Below are 17,441 nucleotides of genomic sequence, written 5' to 3'. Positions count from 1 at the left end.
CAATACCTTACAAACTTTCTTAAGAAATCTTATGTATACATTTATTTGCCGGATTAATGACTGAAAATGAAATAATCTCGGCCTTATCAGACATAAGTTTTAGCGCTACACGCTACCAATCCCAGCTGTGGAGACATTGGTAAAGTTGCCTCGTTGTAGGACACTGATTTTTTTAAATTCTTGATCTTAAACCATGAATTGTGCTTCTGTAGATAATTTATTTTATGTAACGTCTTGTCTTATCTGGACCTTGAGTCTGTAATAAAAAGTAAGTATTGGATCTATGGAGCGAAGGAAATAGGCAACGTTTCAACGTTGCCTATTTCCTTCGCTTCACAGAAACATAGAAAATAGGTGCAGGAGGAGGCCATTTGGCCCTTCGAGCCAGCACTGCCATTCATTGTGATCATGGCTGATCGTCCCCTATCAATGACCCATGCCTGCCTTCTCCCCATATCCCTTGACTCCACTAGCCCCTAGAGCTCTATCTAACTCTCTCTTAAATCCATCCAGTGACTTGGCCTCTACTGCCCTCTGTGGCAGGGAATTCCATAAATTCACAACAAAAAGTTTTTTCTCACCCCAGTCTTAAATGACCTTCCCTTTATTCTAAGACTGTGGCCCCTGGTTCTGGACTCGCCCAACATTGGGAACATTTTTCCTGCATCTAGCTTGTCCAGTCCTTTTATAATTGTATATGTTTCTATAAGATCCGCCCCCTCGTCCTTCTAAACTCCAGCGAATCTCCAGAGACGCTGCCTCACCCGCTGAGTTTCTCCAGCATTTTTGTCTACCTTTGTTTTTCCCGCATCTGCAGTCCCTTCTTAAACACCAAGTATCTGATCTGTTTGGTTAGCCCGCAAAATAAAACTTCTCACTGTACATGTGGCAATAATCAGCCTAAACCCAGGGCAGCACGGTGGCGCAGCAGTAGAGCTACTGCCTTACAGCGCCCGACACCCGGATTCCATCCCGACTACGGGTGCTGTCTGTACAGAGTTTACACGTTCTCCCCGTGACCTGCGTTGGTTTTATCCGAGATTTTCGGTTTCCTCCTACGCTCCAAATACGTGCAGGTTTGTTGGTTAATCAGCTTATGTGAATGGTCCCTATATGGGTAGAATAATGCTAGTGTAATTGTCGGTTGGCACGGACTCGCTGGGCTGAAGGGCCTGTCTCCGCGCTATATCTTTGAATTCGACGGTAGGTTTGGACAACTGCAAGGCTTTTAGAACAGTCGTCAATTGAACCACGTTGCATCACAATCTGTGACCTCACAACTTGGCTGGCCTATCACGCTATAAACATTATCAAACTAGGGAATTGAGCCTGGTTCAGCGAAGGCAGAAAGGTAAAATGGGACCAGCACCAAGCCTAAAGGGCCTGTCCCACTTTCACAACCTCTGCCGAGTTTGCCCTCGACTCATACTCACAGCATGGTAATCATGAGGTCGTAGGTAGGTCGTAGGTAGGTCGTAGCAGGCCGTGATGCTAGTCGCAGGTACTCGTGGCATCAAGTAGGTCGGGGCGTTTTTTTCTAGCCTGATGAAAAATGTCCACGAGTCAAAAAAGGTTGTGAATTAGGTGGTGAAAGTGGGACGGGCCCTTAACTAAAATAAAAACGCCAATAAGGACGTTCCCTGCCGTCTCAGGATCGAGTTGGTCAACCGTTGTTGTACTCGCACCACGGCAAGCGTTTCATTAATAAGGGGAACAAAACTATGCATAAGAAACACAAAAAGCTGGAGTGACTCAGCGGGTCAGGCAGCATCTCTGGAGAAAAGGAATAGGTAACGTTTCGGGTCGAGACCCTTCCTTCAGACACTCCAGCTTTTTGTGTCTATCTTCGGTTTAAACCGGCCATCTGTAGTTCCTTCCTACACAAAGCATAATAATCCTGGTGTCGACTCCCTGAAGCCCGAGGCAATTGTAACATGAAACCCTAGCTCCTGTATTTAAAACCATCATGTCATGTCATGGTACACAAAAATGCTGGAGAAACTCAGCGGGTGCAGCGGCATCTATGGAGCAAAGGAAATAGGTGACGTTTCGGGCCGAAACCCTTCTTCAGGCTGATAGGGGGTGGGGGGGGGGGGGGGGGAGAAGGAAGGAAAAAGGGAGGAGGAGGAGCCCGAGGGCGGGGGGGATGGGGGGAGACAGCTCGAGGGTTAAGGAAGGGGAGGAGACAGCAAGGGCTAGCAAAATTGGGAGAATTCAATGTTCATGCCCTCCGGACGCAGGCTACCCAGGCGGAATATGAGGTGCTGTTCCTCCAATTTCCGGTGTTGCTCACTCTGGCAACGGAGGAGACCCAGGAAGGGCCTGAGACCCTTCTTCAGACTGAGAGTCAGGGGTTTACTATCTCACTATTTAAATATCACGGTGACACAAAGAAAACATCATCGAGTCTTCTGGTTTTTGCTCCCAATATGAATGACCGTCACCTCAGTAAATGTGTTTACTGCCTCTCTCAGTTATTTGCCTGTCGCTAAACTAAACCACCTTGAAGCGTTTTGGTTAGCAACTTCCGCAACTCCTGCTGCAACCGGTTTCCTGCCGTGGCAAATGAATGTATGTCAGACCTGCGTGTCATTCAACTCACTGACACTGTGAATGGCTGGGCTCAAACACCGATCCCACAAGTCACTGACTGCTTCCCTAAAAAGACTCGATCATTCCTACAATAGACCCAGACTTCAGGTCTGAAGAATTGGCTCGACCCGAAACGTCGCCCATTCCTTGAAACATATAAGATTGTTAAGGTGGACAAAAGTGCTGGAGAAACTCAGCGGGTGCAGCAGCATCTATGGAGCGAAGGAAATAGGCAACGTTTCGGGCTGAAACCACCAATTTTTGGTTCAATGGGGATGACGGTGATAAAGTCGAACATACGGTGTGCGCAGCCTAAAGTTGTTGGGCAACTTCTTCTATTTGATCTTATATGATTGTGCACGCCAGGTTGATTGCATTCGTTGAAACAGGGCGGACAGCGTGAAGGTTACATAGAAACATAGATAGAAACATAGAAAATAGGTGCAGGAGGAGGCCATTCGGCCCTTCGAGCCAGCACCGCAATTCATTGTGATCATGGCTGATCGTCCCCTATCAATAACCCTTAGAAACATAGAAAATAGGTGCAGGAGGAGGCCATTCGGCCCTTCGAAATCTCCCTTCGAAGGTTGAAATCTCACACCCCACACAGCACTAAAAACTGCACAATCAAAATTACAAAAACATTTAATAATTGGATCACAAAATAAGAAGAGCATTTGCAGTACAGAAGAGTACACTGGCAACAGGAGGTCCACGGCGGAGAACGACAAGTCCAAAAGGCACAATACTTTATAGTACTAATAGCAAATAAAAAGCTGGAAATGTCCAGGATGCCAGGCAGTATTTGCTCCCCACAGACGCTGCCTGACCCACTGAGTATTTGCAGCATGTCCTATTTCAGATTGCCAGCATCTGCAGTTTTTGCACTTTTTTAAACTAACTCGCAGTTCCAGTTTTATCTTCCAATTTGAAGGACGTGGAGAATAAAATAAAACCAGCATTTTCTTGGCGTCAAAGCTCTTGACGAATCTAAATTTGGAGAGCTCGTGAAGTGCCAAACTGGATTAATACTTTGGCTCAGCACGACAGCCTAAAGCAGTCGGCTTCCTCGCAGATGTTTATTCTAACATGATCAAAACAAAAAAAAAATTCACATAACTTGCTGGCCCTCCTCCCTCCCCCTATTCATAGTCGCCTGTGATGGGAATCGCTTGGATTTCAGACATGGGTGGATGCTGTACTTTCCCATTGTGAAATATACACTAGACAATGGCATTGTGAGTTTGGAGCCAAATGCAGGCAGGTGGGGGACTGGTGTAGATGGGACCATGCTGGTCGCTGTGGGCAAGTTGGGTTGATGGGCCTGTAACCAGGCTTTATGGCTCACAGTTTTGAGCTGGCTAAAGACTGCGGATGGCAGTGGGTAGGGCAGAGGTGGTGGGTGGGTGGAGGGGGAATACGCAAGAAATCGATCACGTATTGTCTATAACAGCGGTGGCTAGAGGCCGCGGACAGCAAGATGGCGGGTGGGTGAAGGGGGGGGGAATGGGCAAGGGCCAGATCACGTGTCAAGGAGCAATGACGGTCTGTGGGCTCAGCGATGCCCAAGTTCCAATTAACTTTGCAAAAAAAGGCTTTGCCAATCGATTGCGTCAGGGTCGGGGAGAAAGCAACATGTCCAAGCCTGCATTGACGGTGAAGCAATGTGCAAGACCTGGTGTCCTGAACACTGCGCAACGCTTACTGTAATCCCAGGGATTTAACTCAGCCACAGTCTCTTCACTGCTGCCCCTCCCCAACATCAGCCAGGCTTGAAAAGAATCCACTTTGTTTTGAGAAGCAACAAAGAAAAATGTAAACGCCGCGGCCTTGGAATGTTATTGGAATTGGCAGGGCGGAAAAATTGGAAACAGGTGTCTGCTTTTTCCCAGCCAGACCACTCTCACGGACACAGAACGCCGGAGTAACTCAGTGGGTCAGGCAGCTTCTCTGGAGAAAAAGGAATAGGTGATGTTTCGGGTCGAGACCCCCTTTGTAGGGCACGTCGAACGATTCCTATTCTGTGCTTACACTGGGCCTGACCCCGACCTCTATCTCCATTAAAAAACATTGCCCCTTCTCTCGCAGAGAACTGCCCCACACACGCATAGACACGCACGCGCACACACACACATAGACACGCATGCACACACACACACGTGCACACACACGCATAGACACACACGCGCACACACATATGCGCACACACACACACACACACACACACACACATAGACACACGCGCACACACATACACACACACACGCACACACACACACACACACACATAGACACACACACACACACACATACAGACACGCACACACATACACACACACACATAGACACGCATGCACACACACACACACACACACACGCACGCACACGCGCACACACACATACACACACACACTTAGACACGCACGCACACACACACAGACGCACACAGACGCACACACGCGCACGCGCACACACACACACACACATTCACGCCTCAGAGCATTCACAACCTTTTTGTTGAAAAAGGAGGAAATATGTATTGATTTAAAAAAAAACAAATCCTTAAAAACAAGCTGTTCTCACTTAAAATGCATACTCTCGTGGGACGAGTTACAATGGCTGGAGACTCGCAAGGACAATCGCTAAACATTGCACCGTCACTAAGCGCTGCTTTCTCCCGTCTCCTTAATAACGAAACAAACAAACCCCCCCCCCCTTTTCCCCGACCTCACCCAAACATCAGCCACTTCACGCCAACCCCAGTACGAGTTCTTGTTTTAAATTTGAAGAACAAATTTTCAGAGGAAACAAATGTCTCCCTTTCGCCCGTCACTGCAGGGTTTATATTGCAAGTTAAACAAACATGAGGATTTTGGAAGGCAGATTAATATCAGCTTCTGGTCACAATCACTAGAGTAATGCCCCTGTCCCACTTAGGAAACCTGAACGGAAACCTCTGGAGACTTTGCGCCCCACCCAAGTTTTCCGTGCGGTTCCCGGAGGTTGCAGGTGGTTCCCGGAGGTTGCAGGTGGTTGCCGGAGGTTGCAGGTAGTGGAAGCAGGTAGGGAGACTGACAAAAAACCTCCGGGAACCGCACGGAAACCTTGGGTGGGGCGCAAAGTCTCCAGAGGTTTCCGTTCAGGTTTCCCAAGTGGGACAGGGGCTGAAACATACTTGAAATGTTGCAGAGACATTCGCTGCGACAGAGGGGAAAGTTGGGACATGGCCACATAAACTCCAGCTGTTACTCTGCAGTGTCCGCGTTGGGGTGCCGGGGTCAGTAGTGCTGGCCTGGGTGCTCTGGCACGTACTCTTGATTGTAATCGGTGTGGCTCCCGTTCTGTCCTTGCTCAGTCTTGGGGCAATACTTGGGATCGTAGATCTGCCGACCCAGGCCAAAGTTGGTGCCACTCTGGGTGGCTCCTTGGTTGCTCCCCATCTGCAGCGAGGCCGTACTGTTGTCGCACTGCTCGGTGCCCAGCTTCTTGTCGTAAATGGGTCTGCGGGTGCCCGGAGCAGTCATCCCAGCCTGGGACACAAGTGGAGAAAGTTTAGTTTGGTTTAATCGTCTAACGTGCACTGAGGTACAGTGAAAAAGCACCTGTTGAAACATAGAAACATAGACAATAGGTGCAGGAGTAGGCCATTCGGCCCTCCGAAAATGCTGGAGAAACTCAGCGGGTGCAGCAGCATCTATGGAGCGAAGGAAATAGGATAACATTTTGGGCTGAAACCCAAAGGAAATAGGCAACGTTTCGGGTCGAAACCCAAAGGGTTTCGGCCCGAAACGTTGCCTATTTCCTTCGCTCCATAGATGCTGCTGCACCCGCTGAGTTTCTCCACCTTCTGTGGCAGAGATTTCCACAGATTCACCACTCTCTGTGTGTGAAAAAAAAAAGTTTTCCTCATCTCGGTCCTAAAAGATTTCCCCCTCATCCTTAAACTGTGACCCCCTTGTTCTGGACTTCCCCAACATCGGGAACAATCTTCCTGCATCTAGCCTGTCCAACCCCTTAAGAATTTTGGAAGTTTCTATAAGATCCCCCCATCAATCTTCCGATTGCGTTCTAACCAGCAAGACACTTGGGAGAAGGCAGGAGAATGGGGTCGGGGGTCCGCAGAGTTTTATTGCCATGTGTCCCAGATAGGACCACAAACTTTTTAATTTCTTACTTCAAACTTCTTAAAGGGGGGGGGGGGGGGGAAATGGAGGAGGACGGCCAAAATTTTTTTGTGCCTTCCACCACAGTGATGAATGCTGTGGTGGATGTCTATGTTACATGTTGTGTCCTCTCTATGCATTTTATTATTTTGTTAACCCATCTTTATGCTTTGTATGGAACTGATTTTTAAATTATGTAAAGCACTTTGGGGTCAATGAAAATTGACTATAAATGTGCTATATAAATAAACTTATTATTATTATTATTATTATTATTATTATTAATAATTGCAGCAGCACAACAGGATATGTAAATATAGTAGGTAGACAAAAATGCTGGAGAAACTCAGCGGGTGCAGCAGCATCTATGGAGCGAAGGAAATAGGCAACGTTTCGGGCCGAAATATAGTAGGTTGACAAAAATGCTGGAGAAACTCAGCGGGTGCAGCAGCATCTATGGAGCGAAGGAAATTGGATAACGGTTCGGGCTGAAACCCAAAGGAAATAGGCAACGTTTCGGGTCGAAACCCAAAGGGTTTCGGCCCGAAACGTTGCCTATTTCCTTCGCTCCATGGATGCTGCTGCACCCGCTGAGTTTCTCCAGCATTTTTGTCTGCCTTCGATTTTCCAGCATCTGCAGTCCCTTCTTAAACACATGCATATGTAGTACTCTTTAAACAATATAATAAAGGGGAGAGGTAGATCAGCCATGATAGAATGATTATTCATGTTTTATTCATGTTTTACCTGTATCTAGTTATTCATTTTTCTTTACACAAATGTTGATGACCTCACAGGACGGTCGATGCATAATGCATGAGTGTGTTCTGCACCATCTGACATGGTGTCCAAAGACGTACAGGTTTGTAGGCTATTTGGCTTCGGTCTAAATCTAAAATTGTCCCTGGTGTGTGTGTAGGAGGGTATCAGTGTGCAGGGATCGCTGGTTGGCGCGGACTCGGTGGGCCAGAAGGGCCTGTTTTTGCGCTGTACCCCTAAAACTGGTGCGTAGGATAGTGTTAGTGTGCGGGGAATCGCTGGTTGGGGTGGGCTCGGTGGGGCCAGAGGACCCTGCCACTGCACTACAACTAGAGCTTCAGCCTGGATGTTCCAGGCAAAGTGGGACATGGGAAAAACATTTTTCACACAGAGAGCGGTGAATCTCTGGAACTCTCTGCCAGTTGTACAGGGTCTTGGTGAGACCACACCTGGAGTATTGCGTACAGTTTTGGTCTCCTAATCTGAGGAAGGACATTCTTGCCGTAGAGGGAGTACAGAGAAGGTTCACCAGACTGATTCCTGGGATGTCAGGACTGTCTTATGAAGAAAGACTGGATAGATTTGGTTTATACTCTCTAGAATTTAGGAGATTGAGGGGGGATCTTATAGAAACTAACAAAATTCTTAAGGGGTTGGACAGGCTAGATGCAGGAAGATTGTTCCTGATGTTGGGGAAGTCCAGAACAAGGGGTCACAGTTTAAGGATAAGGGCGAAGTCTTTTAGGACCGAGATGAGAAAAACATTTTTCACACAGAGAGTGGTGAATCTCTGGAATTCTCTGCCACAAAAGGTAGTTGAGGCCACAGTTCATTGGCTATATTTAAGAGGGTCAGATGTGGCCCTTGTGGCTAAAGGGATCGGGGGGTATGGAGAGAAGGCAGGTACGCGATACTGAGTTGGATGGTCAGCCATGATCATATTGAGTGGCGGTGCAGGCTGGAAGTGCCGAATGGCCTACTCCTGCACCTATTTTCTATGTTTCTATGTTTCTATGAGCCTTGGGCGCGAGTATCTGCCTGCACCCTGGACCACATCGCAGAGCAGATCTGTGCTCATATTCGCCGTTGGCCATTGGACATCAGCTCTGTATCATTACCATTGTCACAGCGGCGTTAGCACCAACCTGGCTCGCCCCTTTGTTGGTCCCCATCTGCAAACTGATCGTCGACTGGTCCATTGAGGTGGGGATTTGTGCCCTTGGGTCATAGAGATGCCGCCTGGTTCCATAGGCACTCATGCCACTCTGGCTGGCACATTTATTGGTTCCCATCTAGACAGCAGAGAGAGAGACACACACACACAAAACCATCAACACAATGTCGCAAAGCATCCAACGGCAGGAACTAACCATAAGGGACAGGTGAGGTTTCGGGTGAAGGACCAGACCTTCTTCAGACTGAGAGAGGGGGGGGGGGGGGGGGGGGGGGGGGGGGGGGGGGGGGGGGGGGGGAAGGGAAACGAGAGTTATAGACGGTGATGTAGAGAGATGTAGAACAAGTGAATGTGTTCAATAAAGCAACAATGATAAATGTAACAGGCAGTTATCAGCAGGTAGACAAAAGTGCTGGAGAAACTCAGCGGGTGCAGCAGCATCTATGGAGCGAAGGAATAGGCGACGTTTCCGGGAAGGAAATAGGCGACGTTTCGGGAAGGAAATAGGCAACGTTTCGGGAAGGAAATAGGCAACGTTTCCGGAAGGAAATAGGCAACGTTTCCGGAAGGAAATAGGCAACGTTTCCGGAAGGAAATAGGCAACGTTTCCGGAAGGAAATAGGCAACGTTTCCGGAAGGAAATAGGCAACGTTTCCGGAAGGAAATAGGCAACGTTTCCGGAAGGAAGTAGGCAACGTTTCGGGCCGAAACCCTTCCGGGTTTCGGCCCGAAACGTTGCCTATTTCCTTCGCTCCATAGATGCTGCTGCACCCGCTGAGTTTCTCCAGCATTTTAGTCTCGCTGTTTGAGTTGTGCAGTGGTGTGCTGTAAAAGATGACATGGATCAGGTCAACTAGTACCGACTGATCCACAGCCAGTGGTGGCGGGTCTGTGATGATGATGTCGGCTGCCCTTTATGACGCGGCGACTCCTGTGGATCCCTTCGATGGCGGGGAGGTCAGTCAGTGCCCGCGATGGGTCCGGGCAGTGCCCGCCACATTTTTGTGATCACCTTCGCTCCTGGGATAGCGAGCTACTGAACCAGGCAGCGATGCGATCGGTCGGTCTCCAATCTGCGGAAGGTCAGGCAGGTACAACTCTCAATGGGAACAAAACTTCAGTAAACATAAATACCTGAAGTCCAATAACGCATTGCCCCGCCTTCAGGACCTCTTGATCGAACGATCGCTCCTGCTTGTCGGCAAATTTGACACCAATGTCAACTCCAGCCTGCATGCCTTTGGTTTTGGTCTGGGAAAAGAGGAAAATGGTGTTTAAAAATCGGCAAACTCATAGAACAGTCATTTGCCCCTTTTCACAGGGGGCCATTGTTTAAGAATAGAAACATAGACATATAGAAACATAGAAAATAGGTGCAAGTGTAGGCCATTCGGCCCTTCGAGCCTGCACTGCCATTCAACATGAACATGGCTGATCATCCAACTCAGTATCCTGTACCTGCCTTCTCTCCATACCCCCCGATCCCTTTAGCCACAAGGGCCACATCTAACTCCCTCTTAAATATAGCCAATGAACTGTGGCCTCAACTACCTTCTGTGGCAGAGATTGTCAGAGATTCACCACTCTCTGTGTGAAAAATGTTTTCCTCATCTCGGTCCTAAAAGATTTCCCCCTTATCCTTCAACTTTGACCCTTTGTTCTGGACTTCCCCAACATCGGGAACAATCTTCTTGCATCTAGCCTGTCCAACCCCTTAAGAATTTTGTAAGTTTCTATAAGATCCCCCCTCAATCTTCTAAATGCTGGCGACTACAAGCCGAGTCTATCCAGTCTTTCTTCATATGAAAGTCCTGACATCCCAGGAATCAGTCTGGTGAACCTTCTCTGTACTCCCTCTACGGCAAGAATGTCTTTCCTCAGATTAGGAGACCAAAACTGTACGCAATACTCCAGGTGTGGTCTCACCAAGACCCTGTACAACTGCAGTAGAACCTCCCTGCTCCCTGCTATAAGGGGTAAGCCATTTAGAATGGAGATGAGAAGAAACTTTGTCAGAGAGTTGTGAGTCTGTGGAATTCTCCGCCTCAGTGGGCGGTGGAGGCCGGTTCTCAGGATGCTTTCAAGACAGAGCTAGATAGAGCTCTTAGGGATAGTGGAGTCCGGGGATATGGGGAGAAGGCAGGAACGGGGTACTGATTGGGGATGATCAACCATGATCACATTGAATGGCGGTGCTGGCTCGAAGGGCCGAATGGCCTACTCCTGCACCTATTGTCTATTGTCAACTGTATTGCACATTCACCACAACTCTGCTGCCAAGCAACACAGCTGATCTCTAGGCAACTGAAAGGAACCATCCCACCACAACCAGAGAGCAGTGCTGAACTACTATCTACCTCATTGGTGATTTTCGGACTATCTTCGATCGGACTTTGCTGGCTTTACCCTGCACTAAACATGACTACTTTATCGTGTATCTATGCACTGTAAACGGCTCGATTGTGATCAAGTATTGTCCTTGACAATACTGGCTGACTGGATAGCACGCAACAAAAGCTTTTCACTGTACCTCGTGACAATAAACTAAACTGAAGCTGAAACTCCCTCCTGATCTACTAGGCGGCACAAACCCAGTCTTCAACAGGAGCCGGCGTGCTTTGTAACTTTGAAGGCGCCATTGGTGGCCGGCATTTGTGTACAGATGCTCCCCGATTTACGATGCTGCGATTTACGATATTTCCACTTTACGATGGGGCAAAAGCTGGGCGACGTCAGCGAGCCACAGATCGCTTCCGGCCACGTGGTCACATGTATTTTATTTTATTTTTTTAATTTTTTTATTTAACCAGGAGAAGTCTCATTGAGATTAAAAATCTCTTTTACGAGAGAGTCCTTCCTGGCCAAGACAGGCAGCAGCACAGTTCCACAGTTACAGACAATAATTTAAAACAACAGAGAACATATAAATAGAGTCACAGTCAGAACATCATCAAACAAAACATGTACAGACAGAAGAGCCCACTTCAACATCATTAAGAAGGGATTTAAATCTGTTTATAGAAACCAGCTCCTTAAGTTTCAGTTCATTCTGCAGCTGGTTCCATGCGAAGGGAGCACCATAACTAAATGCCCTTTTCCCCAGTTCAGTACGGACTTTAGGTACAGTTAGTAAGAACAAGTCCTCAGAGCGGAGCTGATAAGTTCCTGTGCTTTTTCGAATTACATACTTCTGCAGGTATGAAACGTATATTAAATGCGTTTTCGACTTACGATATTTTCGATTTACGATGGGTTTAATGGAACGTAGCCCCATCGTAGGTCGATAATCAACAGTACATTGTGTATGCAAACAAAGAATCTCACTGTGTGCCTAGTCACATATTGTATGACAATAAGTATTCCTATTTCTTCCAAATTCTCCCCCAAAGTTTCACACACTTCACTCCTGCCTGAATGAAGACGTTTCAATAATCGAAAGTGGCGTCCACCTCACCCACCTCCAGAGACGATCATTTAATTTGTCTTGAATATAAGTAAGTAAGTTTATTGGCCAAGTATTCACATACAAGGAATTTGCCTTGGTGCTCCGCCCACAAGTAACAACATGACATACAATGACAGTTACGAATGACTCAGAAAACACTAAACATTAATAATAATAAAACATTAATGATCAGATTAATGTCATCAGATAAAACAGTAATAAGAAGGAACTGTAGATGCCGGTTTATACCATAGATAGGCACACATTGCTGGAGTAATGGGGCTGTCCCACTGTGCGAGCTAATTCAAGAGTTCTCCCGAGTTTCCCCTAATTCGAACTCGGAGAATTACGGTAATGGCCGCTCGTAGGTACTCGCGGCTCTCGTGGACATTTTTCAACATGTTGAAAATTCCTTCACGAGTCTTCCCGAGCTTACTGCGTTTCCCGAGTACCTGCCGTTAGCGTTACGAGCCGCTAAGAGGCGTCCCAAGCTCCGGCGTACCCGCTACGTACATTCTCCGTGCTTACCACGAGTTTGATTTTTTTTTTAAACTCGGGGAGCTTTTGAATGAACTCGTACAGTGGGACAGCCCCTTTACTCAGCGGGTCATGCAGCATCTCTGGAGAAAATGGATAGGCGATCTTTTTCCAATTTAGTTTGGTTCAGAGATACAACGTGGAAACAGGCCCTTCGGCCCACCGAGTCCACGCCGACCAGCGATCACCCCGTACGCTAGCATTATCCTACACACACGAGGGATCATTTACAATTTTACCAAAGCCAATTGACATATAAACGTGCATGTCTGTGGACTGTGGGAGGAAACCGGAACACCCGGGGAAAACCCACGAGGTCCCAGGCAGAACGTGCAAATTGCGTGCAGACAGCACCCGTAGTCAGGATCGAACCTGGGACTCTGGCGCAGTGAGGCAGCGACTCTGCCGCTGCGCCACCAGTTGAGATTCTGAAGGAAACAGTGACTTTGGTGTTGAGCGCGATTGTTTTTAGCGGATGCTAGTCTTGTACTCACCATGCCTGCCAGGGCCAGTAGCGCTGTCTGTACCTGGGTCATATTCCCATTCTCAAAAAGATCATTTGCCTCAAACGTGTCGTGTGGTTTGATGCCGTAATTCTGCATTGCTTTGATAAAATTGGACACATTTTCCAGCTGTTTCAAACAAAAAACAAAGTTCTTAACCTCAAGTATGATGACATTCTGCATTATTTCCACTTTGACCTAAGTTAAGTTTAGAGATACAGCACGGAAACAGGCCCTTTGGCCCACCGAGTCCGTACCTACCAACGATCCTCACACATTAACGTGATCCCCGCGCACTAACTCTACCCGAAACATCACCCGTTGCTTCTCTCCAGAGACGCTACTGGTCCCGCTGAGTTACTCCGCCATTTTGTGTCCTTCTTCAAACGTCACGCGCTCCAGACGGCTGTGCGGGCGCATGAAATCGCGCGCGACCTTCGCGGGACCGTGGCTGCTCAACGCGACCGCGAGGTCACGTAATTCGCATGCCAAGGACACGCAAGTGGGACAGGCCCTTAACTCTATCCTACACACACTAGGGACAATTTACATTTATACCAAACCAATTAACCTACGACCTGTACGTCTTTGGAGTGTGGAAGGAAACCGAAGATCTCGGAGAAAACCCGGGGAGAACGTACAAACTCCGTTCAGACAGCACCCGTAAGCGGGATCGAACCCAGGTCTCGAGGCAGCAACTCCACTGCTGCACCACCATGCCGCCCTTAAAGACCACTGTTTGAAAGAAGATATCAATTTCCTCCCACTCTGATTCCGAATCCGACCTTTCTGTCCTGGGCCTCCTCCATGGCCAGAGTGAGCACCACCGTAAACTGGAGGAGCAGCACCTCATATTTCGCTTGGGCAGTCTGCACCCCAACGGCATGAACATTGACTTCTCTAATTTCAGGTAGTCCTTGCTTTCTCCTCCCCTTCTCAGCTCCCCCTCCGCCCACTGGCTCCACCTCATCCTTTCTTCTTCCCGCCCCCCTCCTCACCCTCACATCAGTCTGAAGAAGGTTTCGACCCGAAACGTTGCCTATTTCCTTCGCTCCATAGGTGCTGTCCCACCCACTGAGTTTCTCCAGCATTTTGTCTACTATCAATTTCCTTTATTTATATTCCTTGGTCGGGCTTGAAGTCATCGTATTAAACTGCGGGATGAACTGTTTTCTCAGAATTAATAATAACTAAAGCTGCAATTTTCTTCATTCGAATATTTAAATAAGCTGGTAAAAGGTGTAATAGTAAGTTAAAATATAAAGGGTGCCAGGATCTGGTAACGGGGGGTATAAAATAAATTTTTAATAAAAACACGGTTGGTATATCCTCTTTTGCGGAGTTTTGTGTTACAATAGAGCGATTGTTTTTCCTTTCTTCTTTTTTTCTTTTCTTTCTAGGGTCTTATTTCCTTTCTTTACTTCCTTCTCTAATTCCTTCCCTAAGGGGTTCTCTTCTCCCAACACTTTCCTGCACCTTCACGATTCTTGCTCACTTTCCTTACTTCTTTTATTTCTATCTTTTTTAAAGCTCAAAAAATGAAGTGGTACAACATAATGTAATAAGATATACGTGATGTGTATTCATGTAAGTTACTGTACTGCTAATAAAATAATTTTTTTTTTTTTTTTTAAATGCTGGTAAAATCCAGAAAATGCACCAAACAATGTAATCTTTCTTTTACGATGTGATATTGTACAATAAGCGAATACATGTATGTACATTTTTATAAACACGGTACCTTATGCCAGTTTAAAGCGGACATGTTGATTTTCTTTACAGAGTTTGGTTTGATTTTGTTAATGAGCCTGTCAGATGGGGAAGATAAAATAGGTTTAGTATAGATAGGTGTCTGACGGGCTGTGCAGACTTGGTGGGTCAAAAGGCCCCCATTGCTCACGCTGTTTAAATTGTACAAAACTAAACGGGCGTGGGTGAAAAGGATGGCACCACATTGTACGCCCATTGAGGTCAATGTTCAATGGGCAACTTGGAATAAAAACATCATCAGGTTCACCCATGAATGACTGCGGCAAATGCCATATTCTACCACGGCCTGCCTTGGGCCCCAAGAGCAAAGTTGGTGAGGACAGACACGGTGGCACAGCGGTAGAGTTGCTGCCTTACAGCCCTGTCCCAATGTACCAGTTCATTCATTCAAGAGTTCTCCAGAGTTTGTCCTGATTCGAACTCGGAGATTTACGGTAATGGCCGCTCGTAAGTACTCAGGGCTCCCGTGGGCATTTTTCAACATGTTGAAAAATCTTCACGAGTCAAGACTTGCTTACCTGCTGTTAGTGAGTCTTCCCGAGTACCTGCTGTTAGCGTTACTAGCCACTAAGAGACCGCCCTGAGCTCCGACGTACCCGCTCCGTACATTCAACGTGCTTACCACGAGTTTTAGATTTTTTTTTTTAAACTCTGGAGAGCACTTGAATGAACTCGTACAGTGGGACAGGGCCATTACAGCCTTTGCAGCACTGGAGACCCAGGTTCGATCCCGACTACGGGTGCTGTCTGTGCAGAATTTGTACGTTCTCCCCGTGACCTGCGTGGGTTTTCTCCGAGATCTTCGGTTTCCCCCCACACTCCAAAGACGTACAGGTTTGTAGGTTATTTGGCTTGGTGTAAGTGTATATTGCCCCTGGTGTGTGTAGGATAGTGTTAATGTGCGGGGATCGCTGGTCGGTGAGGACTCGGAGGGCCAGAGGACCTGTTTCCGTGCTGTATCTCTAAAACTAAACCAAAATGACATGGTTAAATCTCCCTCCAGAGATGTGAGCTCCTTGGCTGACAGTTCGAAGGTAGACACAAAATGCTGGAGTAACTCAGCGGGACGGGCAGCGTCCCTGGAGAGAAGGAACGGGTGACGTTTCGGGTCGAGACCTTTCTTCAGATGCATCACTGGGAATCTTGTGCATTACTGGAGATATTGACTTTCAGTGGCAGTGCCACCTTATTGTCACATGTACAGTGAGTCCAGTTTGCATGTAATTCAGTGACCACCTCTCTATACATCTGGCACCATCTTACTAGATATAAGAGAAGATAAGCACCAAAAAGCTTGAGTAACTCAGTGGGTCAGGTAGCATCTCTGGAGAAAGGAATAGGTGACGTTTCAGGTCAATGCATCAGTGTACAAGAGTCGCCACATTTTAGGCGCCAACAATTGAGATGTTCCACTGAGGCCCCATCCAACCTTTCTAGTTGGTGTAGAGGATTACAGGGTTTCAAACGATAGCCCGGATCTTTCAGCCCGTCAATATTTGCAGCCCGTTGGAAAAAATCAACAATTTGATGGCAATCGCCACAATGGAACGAGGAGGTTGGTGGGAGGATAGGCAAAGCAGCCAGGTGTGTGTAGTCTGACTGGCTCTTTTCATCCATCACCCCTCCCGCTGCGACCCACAGCTTGGTCAGGTCAGGTCATAAGTGATAGGAGAAGAATTAGGCCATTCGCCCATCAAGTCTACTCTACCATTCAATCATGGCTGATCTATCTCTGCTCCCCCCTAACCCCATTCTCCTTTCCTTCTCCCCATAACCCCTAACACCTGTACCAATCAAGAATCTATCTATCTCTGCCTTAAATATATCCACTGACCTGGCCTCCACAGCCTTCTGTGGCAATGAATTGTAAAGATTCACCACCCTCTGACTAAAGAAACTTCTCCGCGTCTCCTTTCTAAAGGTACGCCCTTTTATTCTGAGGCTGTGCCCTCTAATCCTAGACTCGAGATCAATATTACCCGGAGTGCAATAAGCTGCAGAATTTGAGTGAAGGAAATAGGCAACGTTTCGGGCCGAAACCCTTCTGAAGAATGGGGTTTTGCCTATCTCCTTCGCTCCACAGATGCTGCCTCACCCGCTGAGTTTCTCCAGCATTTTTGTCAACCTTCGATTTTTCCAGCATCTGCAATTCCTTCTTAAACAAGCTGCAGAATTTAATGTTTTTAAATCGCTGGTATTTCCTCCTGTTCTACTCCAAATTCCAGGCGCTCTTTCGGATTTGACACTGAAGAAAATAGTGGAGAGAAGACTCCTGGTACTGGCCCAGGCGAAAGTAACCGGATATTTGTGGTGTGATGTCAAGCAGAAACTCGCTGCAGAAGGGAGACGGCTCGATTGTAATCCTGCATTGTCTTTCAGCTGACTGGTTAGCACGCAACAAAAGCTTTCCACTGATCCCTCGGTCCGCATGATGATAAACTATCTAAACAGAAACCAGCTCCTAACCCTCACCCCTCTTCGAAGGGTCTCGACCCGAA

General features: G+C 47.4%; 1 protein-coding gene across 1 annotated transcript in view; it reads right to left on the bottom strand.

Annotated features, from left to right (window-relative positions):
- Positions 1-4,991: 4,991 nt before the first annotated feature.
- Positions 4,992-17,441, bottom strand: part of LOC129711061 (calponin-2-like) — a 34,011-nt gene continuing 21,561 nt past the window's right edge. Inside the window, exons 3-7 of the mRNA XM_055658423.1 lie at positions 14,915-14,981; positions 13,165-13,302; positions 9,823-9,939; positions 8,660-8,806; positions 4,992-6,122 (exon numbers count right to left, since the gene is read on the bottom strand). Of these exons, the coding sequence (XP_055514398.1) occupies positions 5,871-6,122; positions 8,660-8,806; positions 9,823-9,939; positions 13,165-13,302; positions 14,915-14,981 (721 nt within the window). The 3' untranslated portion in view covers positions 4,992-5,870. The remainder of the gene's footprint in view (positions 6,123-8,659; positions 8,807-9,822; positions 9,940-13,164; positions 13,303-14,914; positions 14,982-17,441) is intronic.

The sequence above is a fragment of the Leucoraja erinacea genome, chromosome 29 (genome assembly GCF_028641065.1).
Source record: "Leucoraja erinacea ecotype New England chromosome 29, Leri_hhj_1, whole genome shotgun sequence".
Classification (NCBI taxonomy): domain Eukaryota; kingdom Metazoa; phylum Chordata; class Chondrichthyes; order Rajiformes; family Rajidae; genus Leucoraja; species Leucoraja erinaceus.
The sequence above is the reverse complement of the archived record's forward strand: the minus strand, read 5'-3'. Positions and strand labels throughout refer to the sequence as shown.